The 13,783-nt window shown below is 41.4% G+C and overlaps 1 protein-coding gene across 2 annotated transcripts; it reads left to right on the plus strand.

The window, feature by feature from the left end:
* Positions 1-5,176, plus strand: LOC115689873 (uncharacterized). Of its 2 annotated transcripts, none has more exons than XM_030616056.2 (7): positions 1-234; positions 884-1,387; positions 1,843-2,003; positions 2,535-2,630; positions 2,871-3,127; positions 3,681-3,901; positions 4,015-5,176. In XM_030616056.2, the coding sequence occupies exons 2-7, from the start codon at positions 1,028-1,030 to the stop codon at positions 4,378-4,380; spliced, it is 1,461 nt and encodes a 486-aa protein (XP_030471916.1). In that variant the 5' UTR covers positions 1-234; positions 884-1,027; the 3' UTR covers positions 4,381-5,176. The 2 variants fall into 2 exon arrangements, with proteins under 2 accessions (XP_030471916.1, XP_056165873.1); XM_056309898.1 differs by lacking the exon at positions 1-234 and adding an exon at positions 670-766.
* Positions 5,177-13,783: the final 8,607 nt, after the last annotated feature.

Genomic DNA, 13,783 nt, shown 5'->3' on the forward strand with positions numbered 1-13,783 from the left:
CTCCCTCCCCTCCCCTCCCCTCGCCGTCTTCCCTCCGCCATCGACGTTGACGGTGGCGAGCTTGGCGACGCCGCACGAGAAACCGCGCCGCGCCGATCAAGCGCCGACAAGCGAAAAGCGTTTCGATTCGCTTACGTCGGATTCCAGCGAAAAGCTTCCCGTGAAAAGTTCCGAACTGAATTTCTCCTTTCGTTTTCCCCGGTGCTGTCCCGCTCCGATGAGATTCTCTCCCGGGTAAAGCTCTTCTTGCTCCATTCTCGCGAAATTTGTCGTCGGTCTGATCTTGTAGCCATACCCAGTTAGCTGATTGAACCTGGATAAGTTTCGCATTCCAAATTCAGTCTGAATTTCGCGATAGAGGCGATCTCTTATTACGAGATCTCATCTTTTTTGTGCTTCAGTTTGATAGCCAAGTGGAAAGAACACTGCTGGAAAGAATGATCACGTTTGTTCCTCTTTTTTTTTTTTTTTTATATCCTGAAGGTTCTGGTCTGAGCTGTCTGGTTGTGGAAATTGTTGATGTGAAGTATATGGACTGATCCTGATGGAGGCAGGCGATCCAACATATCCGTGATTTACCAACACATCGATGAAGTCACTGTAACACGTTTGAAAATTACCTGCATTTACTAAAGATACCAATGATGAATTTCTGATTTTAATTAGCAGAGTTTTAGAATTCCGCAATGGAGGCATGCGAACTGTTTGTATCATAGCATCTAACTTATTAAGGTGGTCGCTCAAATGCTATTGCTGGAATTTATTGGTGAGTGTTCTGTGTACTGGGTGTCAATTTCAGTTCAGCTTTAGGATTATTTTCTTTGCCCTGAGGATATTATGAATGATAATTTAGTGTAGTAGTGTCGTTTATTGACTTGGGCAGGTTGATGTCCTGACAAGAGTAGGCGGTTCTGTCGAAAGCTGTAGAGCAGTCGAAGAAAAATGGCAGCTTGATTAGTTATGTGTGGAGGAGTTACTCTCAGTCTTACCCGTTAACTGGAGCCAGATATCTGGTCCAGGCATCTCGATGGAAGACCCGCGGCATAATTCCACCTTGAACAAAAACCCTGAAACCGCTAGTTTTGTTCCTGGGAAAAAGGTTTCTCAGAAGTCTTTGGTTGCAGCGAGGCCAAAAGCATTCTCTAAGAATAAATTCAGTTACAGGCACATAGCTTCCCTGGGACATGGCAGAATTAGAAGTGGTGTATTGGGTGATGTAGCATTCTTTTTGCTCAAAGCTGCAGCACTGGAAACTGTGAGGAGGTTTTCCAGGGCCAAGTGTCCATTTGTTTGGCGCGGTCTTCAGGCTTTACAATTTCTCTGTTACCCACCATTAAAGTGGTTACAGAGATGGGCTTCCTTCAGGGGTTTGGTGAAAGGCATGCAGGTTTGTACAGTCCATTATTGATCTTGATTGCTTTCTTAAGATGGAAAATTTCGAAAGAAAGATACTTAAGGCATATTCCTGAGACCGTAGATAAATTTATTTGCAATAACTCTTGCATTCTTGGAGTCTAATGCAATCATGGAAGTGGCTGTGTATTTTTTAGCTCGTTCTGTTGTCTTTCATATATAATTGACATGATTTAGTAGGGGCAATAATATCTCCAGATGCCTAAATTTGCTTGGAGATTGTCTATGTGCGTATGGTTGGCCAGTTTTATCAATTCTATAGGGCAGTATCTGAAGTTCCTTTATGGGCACTGAGGGCATAGTCTCAGCTAGTTAACAATAATATCGCAGACTTAAAGATTTAGGTTACTTTAATTGGTGCAATTTGTTATCATCTCATGCTTTCGCTTCATCTCATATAATGTCAATTGAATGATTTCATGTTGTCAGACATTGTCCAGGCCTCTATTAGCTCTATCAGTAGCTACCGCATTTTCTGATCAAGAAGAGCCTACCTCTGAAAGTTCGGACGCTGTGAGTGACTCCCAAGCATATTCTAATGCATGTTCAGATCCGGCTACTTTGCAGCATACTTCAGATACTAAGTGCATGTAAGGGACCAGACTTGAGATTGACTTTCGATGTCTTTCTAGATAATGACTGAAAGTTAAGGACAATTATTTGTATCGGCAAATTGATTAACATGCTCGTTTTTATGTGCCAATCTATGAATGGATGTTATTTGTGTTGAATTTAGAAGAAAAGGGGCAGTATTTTAAGTGCATGTTGATAAGGTCATCTGAAAAACCAAATTTACTCTCTGAATATCCGAGATAAAGAATTTGTTGAGACTTGAGTCGTGACTTAAACCCCTGCTTTGCTGTAAGCAATGATTCAATTTTCTAGCTGATCTCCCATTGGCAGTGAGAATAAGATTGTGGTTACCTATATCAAATTGCTTTTCTTTTGCTTTCTCTTTATGTTCTTCTTTCTCTGAATGTGTCGCAATTCTACATTTATGAGGTTGGTGAGGAAACTTTCATGGTTTTTCTTGAAGTTCCACCTGAATCCTCCCTTCCTCTAAGTCAGATGTGATGTCTCCGTTGTTGATGCGTCATAAGAATATTTTTGCTTGTTTACAGGATCTGCAATGAAGCTCCTCAGATTTTAGCATCAGAAAATTGGTTAGTCCGTTTGCATAAAGAACTGGAGGATCAAGGGATTACTTTGCCAGATAGGTAAGTTCACTAACCATGTTCAGCACAGCAGCGGAGTACTTTGATTGAACTTTCTGGAAGTATCGGATTATAAAATGACTACTTGATGACAAAATTTATCGAGCAAGGACTTCATGTTCATATCTTTATTTTGCCACTGATTGATTCTCCAATTACTCTTACTTTCTTTCTCAATTATGGGTCACATAAAGTATCATCGGTTTGGTTGAAGCATGGTAACGTATGGTAATGCTTTTGCAGAATGGATGAGGATGAGCTCCGTAGATTTTATGTTGCCGCAAATGGTGATTTCTCATCCTTTGTGTTCTCAGTTAAGAGGACAATTCGTTGGAGGGAAACTTACAGACTCCTCACTGAGGAAGAACTTCAGGTTTGGTCAAATTTACTCTTCTGGCATGGATTTGATTTGAGACATAGACCATGTCTCATAGTGCGGCTTGGCTTCGCTTTCATCAGCTTGCCATCACATGAGAGACCTCGCTTCTCTCAAGCTATCAGTATGTTTCGTTGCTCCCTTAAATGCTTGTTCATTTCTTAGCTTCTAGCCCTTTGAGTAATGAGATTAATATCTTTTTGTTTTTTTCTTTTGAGGTTGCGTGTATTCAGTCATACTTCCCTAACTGCATTGCCTTTGTGACCTGCTTTTGTGTTTTTATCACTGAGGATTCTTGAAGTTGAAAAGTATAACTATAACAAGATTCATCAATTCACTCGTTCAAGTAACTCGTACTTTCATACCAGTTTAGATATGAGACAATCTTTTGCAAAATCTGAACTTTCATCCAAGCGTTGCTCTGATTACAAAAGTATTTGTCTGAAGGTTGTGATTATGACTGAGGATACGCAGGTCAATCACTATATGCCTGTCCTTTTGCTCTTTAGGATAGCTTAATTTGCGTAAGTGTATGATATGTTTTTTTACATTTATGTTTCCTGGAAATAGCAGGACTTTGTAGTTTAATAAACCAGTCATTATTACTTCAAGTATACCTTTACTGTATTTTTGCTTTTCGGAGGATATATTTATGGGTTGAAATGGTTGCTATGCAGTATCTCAGGTGGAACATGGATTGCTTCGCTTGGTTAATTCTGACAGCACCCGAATTACAGTTGTCGTCGACTGTCAGGGTTTATCTCCATATAGAATTCCCATGCAAATAATGAGATCTTGTTTGTCCCTTCTGCAAGATCATTTCCCAGGTCGGCTTGGTTGTGTGTTTGTCATACGACTTCCCCCTGTTTTGCGAGTTATTGCCCAGACTCTACTACAGGTAATGTTGACATATTATAGGGTTTCTCTAGCACCAAGTTTTCCTGCTGTACTATTCTGGTGGCATCTTAGATACTTCTGAAACTTGCTCAAGTAAGTCTCTTTCTCTGTCAGGTTCTGAGACCTGCTACTCGAGAGAAGCTGAGGATTCACGGGAACATTTATCAGAAGGTTCTTGCCGAGTGTCTTCAGACACTCCCATTGTATCTTGGTGGAAATTGCAATTGCACGAACTGTAGAATCATGAGCAATCGTGGCATGCAGCAACCTTCTGAGACTGACAGCCCAATTTCTGGGGCTGATCTTTCTGATGTTGAGGACAGAGAGGAGCAATCTCATGTCCATAATTGTGAGTGGCATATGGATGGCAACACTAACTGGGATCTGGCGGTGAAAACAGCCCTGCTTGTCGTCCTTATGTTTGTTGTTGTAGTTACTCTGCTATCTGATCCAGAGAACCGTCCCTCACAGTTCTCATGAGATATGCAGCCGGCTGATGGGGACACTTTCTTAGAAACTAAGGGAAGGTCCTTTAGGAAAATTTGTTTTAGCATTGATGCCTCCTCTAGTGGAGAGTAGTCTGGAAGCCAAGAATTTATGCCGGTAGAGATGTTTTTTGGTCCTAGTCCGTGTTGATTTCCTGCTTAGTTTCTTCCGGCAAATTGCCAGAATCATAATAGTTCTCTCTTGGTTGTTGGTTCTTGGGATTTCGAGATTGTTTAATGTGGCCATAATAGTAGTGTAGAGTCAAGATAAGAAATGTAGGAGACCATTAGCCAAAGCAGTCATTAGGTTGTGGAGTTTGACCGCGAGATGAAAGGAAGAAGCAGAAAGACAAAATGCACGAGAGAGAGAAGCACACTAGGAACGAAACAAGAGGGGAACAATACAAGAACGGGGGACAACTGGATAGAGGAAAAGGAAGTTGCGGACTGGTCATCTGTCAATAAGAGCAGTAACTTGCACTTGGTGTTTACGAACACTTTGGTATTGGTGGTGTTCGCGGAGATAGATGTCTCTCTGCCTGAAGCTGAAAAAAGCCAGAGTTACCCGTGCAAAAGTGTGGCCTCTGTGGTTTACTTGATATAACGTGAAATGCTATTTCTAAGATTTCTGCTTGCGCTGCTGCGAAAGCGTATGGTCTTCAGTGTAATTGCAGAGTTGCGAACCCCAGGAGATTTCCTTTCCAGTTTTTGGGGAACCACTTGACTGTTCTTATCTACATTGGGCAGCAATCCTTTCCTTATAATTTTACAAGTGGCAGTAGGATTTTTAAGGCTCGTCATTGCAGGGAAGTATAAAGCGAGAATGAGGCTCGAAATGAGCATCTTTAGATCTCACTAGACCTATCAAACGGATTGGTTGGGTCGGGTTATAAATAATCCGACCCAATATGACCAATTTATTCGTAATGCAAAATTTTCGACTCATACTCGATCCGGCCTATACTTGATGCGATTTATATTGCTATAATACTTTCATATTTAATTAAATCTAGGAAAATTCATGCCTAAATTGAGGTGAGAGTGCGGAGTGAGTGAGTGCATGATCGGCGAGAAAGAATGAAGAGAGAATCATAAGTTGTAAATTTATTTATAACCCTTATGATCCACTTATGACCTATTTAAGACTCATGTTATGTTTAAATTAATTTATGATTCATTTATTAAATATAACTGATCAATATAATAACTCACCTATTAAGAAACATGTCTAGATCTCATGTAAGAGTTGTACGTTCACACTTCCGCCAGACCACCCTTTTGAAAGAGATAGTGGTGCGAATTATCACGGTCTAATGCTCTTGCGTCACCGAAGGCCCCTAAGTGTCCTCCAGTAGGCCATGGCCTACTTGCATGCACTTGCCTCTTAGCGTCAACTTTTTCTGGTGTGAGTCTTATCTGTTATGCTCTTTCGGGTAAAATCTTAATTGGCTTGCCTCTCACATCTCGTACCGAGAGGACAGCTGAAGTGAGCGCTCGCGCAACCGTGAAAGCTTCCAACAGCAACAGGCTATCTTCTTGTAGAAAAGAGCCAGCATAACTCCATTCGAGAATAATAAACACCTTTGAATTAACACGTATCGAATCGGGTTTGTGTGGAAATATCCTTATTTGTTGCGAGCACTCCCATGAAGTGCATGCAGTGATTCTTATCTAGTTAGTCCTGTGATGGAAACCGTTTAGATTATTCTATCTGTAAATGATTCATCACATCCGTCTTTAGTTATATTCAGGGATAAGGTTCTTGAACCATCTATCGGCCATTAACATATCTTAAGAACGGTGGAAGATGTTGCGGAATTCACGAGTGAATGCGACCGATGAGCACAATGAAGTACAGTTCCGGTATGAGCTCAGGTGGATCTACCTAACTATCAAAACTAATTCGACAATTGAGTTCGACACTGAATGCACTCAATATTTAGGCTGAGAAATTGATTTGAAGGTGGGGGGGCATTCTTATTGTTAAGGGAAGAAAATACTCAGCAAATATTTAGGGAACATTTATTATTTTGTTACCTTTTGTATCTTATCTGTCAAGGGAAGAAAATATTTAGGAAATATTTGTTATTCTGTTACCTTATGTATCTTATCTCTTAAAATCCTTTATATACATTGTATTTGCAACACAATCATGTACAGAAAAAAGAGGAATAAAATTTTCTTCTCTAAAGCCTAATTCTTCATTGAGCCTCACAGCTTCCACATGCATCTACTGCAATTGCAATAGCTTCCTTTACATATATTGAAATTAATTCTTTTCAAGTTGGTATCAGAGCATCTTTGGTGAAAGCCTCACCGATCCATGTCTAAAGAAATATCATCTTCTGCACCAACGCCGTCATCAACCGCCTCGAATAACCCCACTCTCATGTCACCACCAAGTATTGGGGAGAAGCTAACCGGTACGAACTTTCCGATCTGGAAAACATAGATCTCATCGTATTTACGCGCTGCCTGCTTGCTATCCATTCTGGACGGCATCGAACCTCAGCCGGACGAGACCGTCAAGGAGATTGCACCGGGAGGGACTGTTACGCAAATGACCAATCCAGCGTTTGAAAACTGGAAATTTCGAGAGTCCATTGCCTTAGCTTGGATCCTCAATTCGTCGACCGCTCCAATAGTTGCCCAATCGACGAGTCACACATCCGCGGCAAGTGTTTGGAAGTATCTTGTGGACTCGTATGCCACTCAATTAACTGCTCGCGCGTCCGCTTTATGGCTCCAGGTTCAATCACTCTCAAAAGGCCACCGATTCGTCACGGAATTCCTACAAGAAGCCACCGACCTCACGGACCAGTTAGTTGCTATTGGTGAGCCTTTATCTATTAATGAATATCATACTCAATTGTTTCGTGGTTTAGGTACTGAATTTCAAGGTCTCGACACCGCAATTTCCGTGTTAACTCAAACCGGGTCTTTGACAAAGGACCAACTTCATGCCTCAATTCTTAATCACGAGGGAAGGCTAGGGCTAGCGTTGGTAACAAATAATCAGCCCCACCGGCGGCTTTTCAGACCAGCCAAGGATCGCCTTCTTCTCGGCAGACCCGTCACGGGCCAAACAGCTTCCATGCAAATTTTAATCAATCTGGGAATTTTTCTGGAATATCCCATGGCTGTGGCTCACATTATGGAACTGGAAATCGCGGGCGAGCCACAACGGAGGAGGCCAATTTTGCCAGCTTTGTGGCAAGCAAGGCCATAGGGCCAATACATGTTACATGTTTTGTTGGATCCGTTCAGCCCGCACAAGCCCACTTGATGGGTTCGGACTCACGGCCATAGTATTTGCCGCCATCAAGTCCGCCCTCTGCTTTCACATCTTCGGTGTGGTTTGTTGATTCAGGTGCTACGCATCACGTTGTGGACAATTCTGTAGGACTTACAAGTGTCACCCCATATTCAGGTCAAACTCAGCTTGTTGTGGGTGACGACGTCTCCTTACCGATCACCCACACAGGTACACTCGTGTCCTCTTCTCCGTCCTTTATACTTTGTCAAATTTTAGTCATACCTGGAATCACCAAAAACTTCCTTTCCGTGGCTCGGTTTGCACTTAATAACCATTATGTTTTCCAATTCAATTATAACTCTTTTATTGCCCCGTCTATTAAAAATGGTTAGGAAATCCTCCGCGGAGTACTTGACAATGGGCTTTACCGCATCACCCTTCCGTCCTGCCACTCTTCCACACATTTTGCATCAATTGCTTCTCTCACTCTTTGGTATAACCGCTTTGGACATGTGCGTCTTCTCAATTCATCCAACATTAGTTTTAGTCGTTCTTTATCTTCAGTTTGTATGGTGTGTGCTATGAATAAAAATCACCGCCATAGTCATTATCCTACTTTGTCTAGGTCAAAACATCCTTTGAAATTAATTCATTTTGATATTTGGGGTCCCTCTCCTGTTATTTCATTCAACGGCAATAAATACTATATTTGTTTTATTGACGATTTTTCGCATTTTACTTGGTTCTATTCATTGATGTAGCTAGCAAGGATCACCTAGAGGGGGTGAATAGGTGATCTTAACCAATTTTTAATAATTTATGCGGAAACAAAATAAATCACAGAAGAGTCTGAATAAAATTCAGATTCAAGACGGATTATAGTCTAACAATAATTGTGAGATATATTACAGACCAATAAAAAAATGAATTTGGAGAGAAATGTTGAAAAACAGGCTATTTTTTAGGAGTACGAATCAGTTGAAAATTGTCCAATATTGAGACAGCCTCCTCAATCTTCAAACTGCATTGACCTATGGCCTTATCCATGTTGGATGAGCACATAGTAATGGCTTCCTCTAATGCTGCTTTATCTGCTGCTGCATGAAGTTGTTGAGCCTTGTTGTTTTCCTCAACAATTTTCAGTAGATTCTGCATATTTTGTTCTAGAGCAGCTTGCTTGTCTTTAATCTCGATCAGAATAGAAAGAATATTCTGATTTTCGGATGGCTGACCTTGGACATTAGCTTCCTCAGACTGATTGTACCCTGTGGCTGATTCTGGTGGAATCTCCCCCTGAACAGGTGCTTGATCTTCAGAAACATGTTCTTCATGAATTGATTCTGAAACCTTGGAAGCTGGTTCAGGAACATGTTCTGGGCCTCCTGTTTTAAAGTGTTCTGCTTCTGCTTCATCATTTTCATCATGCAGAAGAATTCTACGTTTCTTGCGGTACACTTTTAGTGGGGTAGGAGAATCAGGCTGCTTGCTGGTTGAACTGGTTCTTTTCTTTTGCTCTTTGTCTTTCTCCAATTTCTTTCCAACAGATTTAGCCGCCGACTGTTGAGCCTCTTTTCCTCTTACTCTGTCCCTTACATCTTCAAATTTCTTCATTTTGGAGAGCATTCTTTCTCCAACAAACATAAGAGGTAGCATGGTTTCGTGCAACTCATCAGGAATAGATAGTCTTAAAAACATGAATATTCTAGTGATAAGTGCACCATAAGGAAGATGACCCTTATGCTTCTGTAATGCCCTGTACATATGGAATATGATGAGGTGAGGGAGAGAGAAAGATTGACCTTTTAAGATAGCCCAAATGAGCTTGACTTCTGATTTTGAAAGGTCAGTTTTTGAGGCATCTTTGGGCTTCAAACAGTTGATTATGATCTTATGCAAGATCACAGATCGTCTGGATAAGTCAGAATAGGAGAGATGACGCTTGGATCCTTGAGCAAAGTTTGGATTTTCAGAAGCCACCTGTGAAGCTTCTTCAAGATTCACTGCCAACGGAGTAAAATTGGAGTGTGGGGCTCCAATTATCCTTGCCAACCATGCGCTTTTAAATCAACCTTCTTGTCACCAACAGTAAACTGAATCCAATTTGGTGACATAATTGAAAGATTGGAATAGAAGTAGGCAGTTAATTCAGCATAAGTATTGGTAGATTGAAGACAAAATTCATAAATCCCTAACTTCTCAAACAGGTGCTTTACAGAAATGCCAGCCTTCTCCATGTATTCGAAATCCACAGTCCTATTGTTCATTACCCCTCTAGCAAGTAACAACTTGTAGCACATGTGATGCGCAGTGCTTCTGAACAAACCTCCTGTTCCAGGCAAACCGGATGCTATTCCCACCTTTATCTCAAAGTCTCAAAAAATCGTGCATCATCATCGGGAACAACAAATTTCGAGGCACTTGTGGACTTAGGGCTTATATGAACAGATTTCTTTTCGGAAGGAGTGGAAGTTTCTCCAACCTTTTCTTTGCCCTTTTGGAAGACGGTTCGTTGGGATAGAGTCGTTGGAACTTTGTCGTTTACAACAAAACTCGAGTAGGTTTCAGTGAGATGTTCTTCGGAGAGTAAATTATTGTCTTTAAGGCAGTCACGCAACCGATTCGAGGCATTGCTTCTCTTTAACCGCTTATAAGCATTCCATACAAGCTTGATACTTCGAAAACGAAAATTTGTTTTACCGGATGATTTCGGTGGCGACGATCGCCGAGGAGGTGTTGCTTGTAACGGTCTTCATGATGGTCGGATTCTGAGTCTGAAACCTCCAAATATTCCGCCGGTGCTGTAGACTTTGAGTCTTGGTCGAGAATACGTGAAGATCTTCTACGGGCCACCATCTTGAACGGCATTATGATCACTTTTGAAGAGGAAAGTTTCGATCTTTGGAAGAAGAAGAGGCGAGTCTATGAATATCGGAAGGGTTTTGAGAGTAAAAGATCGTACTGATAGGGTTTTGAAAAGAAGAGGACGGGTTTATAAAGGAGGTGGATAGGTTTTGGAAGGAAAAGTTACTTTTAGAAAATAAAAAGATATCCCAAACAAGTAGGAAGAAAATATACTCTTTGAAGCTTAACCAAACATGATGATATCATAACAATATATTAAGCACAATTTATCAGATAAATTAGAATACATACCTGATTTGCTTCCAAAAGTAACGATTATAAAAATATCCTGCCAAAAATATACCCGCCAAAATTTGAATAAGGAACGTACCTTTCTTTGTGAGTCTGAAAAATGTTCAGACTGAGAATACTTGAGTCTGAAAAATTCCTGTCTATCAAACACTTCAAGAAAATGGATAAGTGATGCATAGTTTGTTTCTTATGAATTCAAATGAAGATTTATCAAGAGGTTTTGTAAATATATCAGCTAATTGTTTCTTAGAATCAATGAATTGAATATTCACATCACCATTTTGTAAAAAAAAAAGTTTATAGTGGTTCGGCTTATAGCAAGCCTACGTCCACTCTCCCACGCTTACAGCCTACCGGCTGGATTTCACTATGTAATCAAGAGGAATTACAACTTCTGAGTGTCAACACTCTTGTGTATGATAGGACTCTCTATCTCACACAATCACTCTTACAAAGTGTCCCTCAAGATTTTAATGTTTTGCTTAGAACGACAAGAAAAATGATTGGAGTATGCTCAGACTTTGGACTTGTTGATTCTTGATTCTGTATTCCTTCTGCTGCTCGTTGATCTCCTTAAATACTCCTCTACTAGCCGTTGGACAGCTTTCAGAGGATCATCTTCCAATCTTCACTTTGGACAGATTTGTATAATAAGGATTGAGTAGCCGTTGGATGACAGTTTCGAATTCCGCCGATTCTCGTCGCCCATACAATCGAATCTTGGTTTCCATAAGTAAAGCTTTGTCCGTTGTAATGCATTCTTGTCGTGATGTTTGATTGTCAATCAATTTGATTGAGATTGAGACAATCAGAACATTCCTTCTGTGAAATCCATGCCAGATCACTAGCTGTTATGTTTCGTTCTGAATCTGCGTTTGAAGAAATTCTGCGTCTGCGTCTGCATCTGAATAACTTCTGCTTCTGCATCATCTCGCAATCAATTTTGTTCCATTTTTAAAGCCTTTCACAAACTTGTTGAAAATCAACTTAACTACAAATTTTAGTCTATACAGAGCGACGGAGCACCTGAATTTGTCACATCCACCGAATTTGTCCAATACATTAGAGAGCATGGCATTCACCAACGGATTTCTTGTCCTTATGCACCCTATCAAAACGAGACTGCGGAATCGAAACATCAACATATAGTCGAAACTGGATTGACTCTTCTTCATCAAGCTTCTATTCCACTAGTGTTTTGCGAGTTTGCTTTTGAAACGGCGGTTTACTTGATTAACCTCACGCCAACACCAGTCATTGATAATATTTCACCTTGGGAGGCTTTATTTCACACTAAGCCTGATATTACGCATTTACGTGTTTTTGGTTGTGTAGTGTATATCCATTTCTTTGCCCTTACTCGCCCCATAAGCTCGCACCAAGATCCAAGGTTTGCATCTTTATGGGCTATCCTCCGGGATATAAAGGATATCACTGCTATTGTCCCAAGGATAAGCGTTTTTATGTTGTTGCGGATGCCATTTTTTTATGAGGCCATCTATCTTCTTGCTGCCACGCCAAACTCCTCTCAAAATGCCTCAACGCCAACAAGTGTGGAACTATTTTTGCCTGCTGATTTGTCCTTATCATCCTCAAGACCTGCTGGACCACCCGAGTGTCCAAGGGTTTCTCCACCAAATCTGGATGTTCCGCTTGTTGACACCACCGACAGTGCAACTAAACTTGTTGAGGTACCACAAGAAACTCCTGCCATGGTACCGGCATCATCTTCACATCTATGATGACCCATCTTCAAGATGGGATTATAACTTGTCAAACTTTTAAAAGAAATCACACCTTGGCTCTTGTGGTTCAGTCCAGTCTTCCTGAAGAACCCACTTGTTTTTCCAAGGCTGCAAAGGATGAGAAATGGCAGCTCGCAATGCGGTCCGATTACAAAGCACTAATAGAGAATGGCACATTGGATCTTGTTCCACTTCCCGCTCATGCTTGACCCGTTGGATGCAAATGGATATATAAGATTAAACTCCGCTCCGATGGAACTATTGAACGATATAAAGCAAGATTGGTCGCCAAGGATTTTCATCAACAATAGGGTATCGATTACACCAAGACGTTTAGTCCGGTGGCCAAGCTCGTTACTATGCGCACGGTCTTGTCTTTGGCATATTCTCAACATTGGTCCATTCGACAATTGGATGTCTCTAATGCGTTCCTACACGGATTACTTGAGGAGGAAGTTTATATGACTCAACCGCAAGGTTTCGTTGATGCGAGTAAGCCCGACTATGTTTGTCACCTTCGATGCTCGTTATATGGTCTGAAACAAGCGCCTCGCACTTGGTACACCCGCTTGAGTTCCTATTTGTGCGACTTGGGATTTGTCATATCCAAGGCCGACACCACCTTGTTTGTCAAACACACGACTGATTTCACCATTTACTTAGTGGTGTACGTTGACGACATTATTTTAACCGGCTCCCCGAATGCTCCATTGCATGATCTCATGCAATCCCTTCAGTCGGAATTTGCTATCAAGGATTTAGGGGACATTCATTATTTTTTGGGGATTGAAGTGGTTCATACCAACGATGGGTTACATCTTCACCAGGGTCAATTTGTGAGGAAATTACTGAAAAATGCTAATATGCAATCTGCCAAACCCGTTACTACTCCTACCAATTCCGTGGAACTAGACACGGTTGCTTCTCATGAGCCACTTGCGGACCCATTTTAGTTTCGAAGCATTGTGGGAGCACTTCAATATCTCACTCTTACGCAGCCCGATATTGCATACGCGGTGAATTCGGCTTGTCAACATCTTCACGCCCCCACTATGGCCGATTGGCAGGCCGTGAAACGCCTTTTGCGCTACTTGGCTGGTACGGTCTCGCATGGTCTTCTTTTTACTCGAGCAGCAGCCACTCAGCTCCATGCATTTTCTGACGCCAGTTGGGCGGGCGACCGAATGGACCGTCACTCTTGGTGGGTTCTATGTCTATCACGGACCAAATCCCATCTCTTGGTC

This window comes from Syzygium oleosum, unplaced genomic scaffold (genome assembly GCF_021117445.2).
Source record: "Syzygium oleosum isolate NSW1041296 unplaced genomic scaffold, Sole_v2.1 Sole_v2.03, whole genome shotgun sequence".
Taxonomy (NCBI): Eukaryota; Viridiplantae; Streptophyta; class Magnoliopsida; order Myrtales; family Myrtaceae; genus Syzygium; species Syzygium oleosum.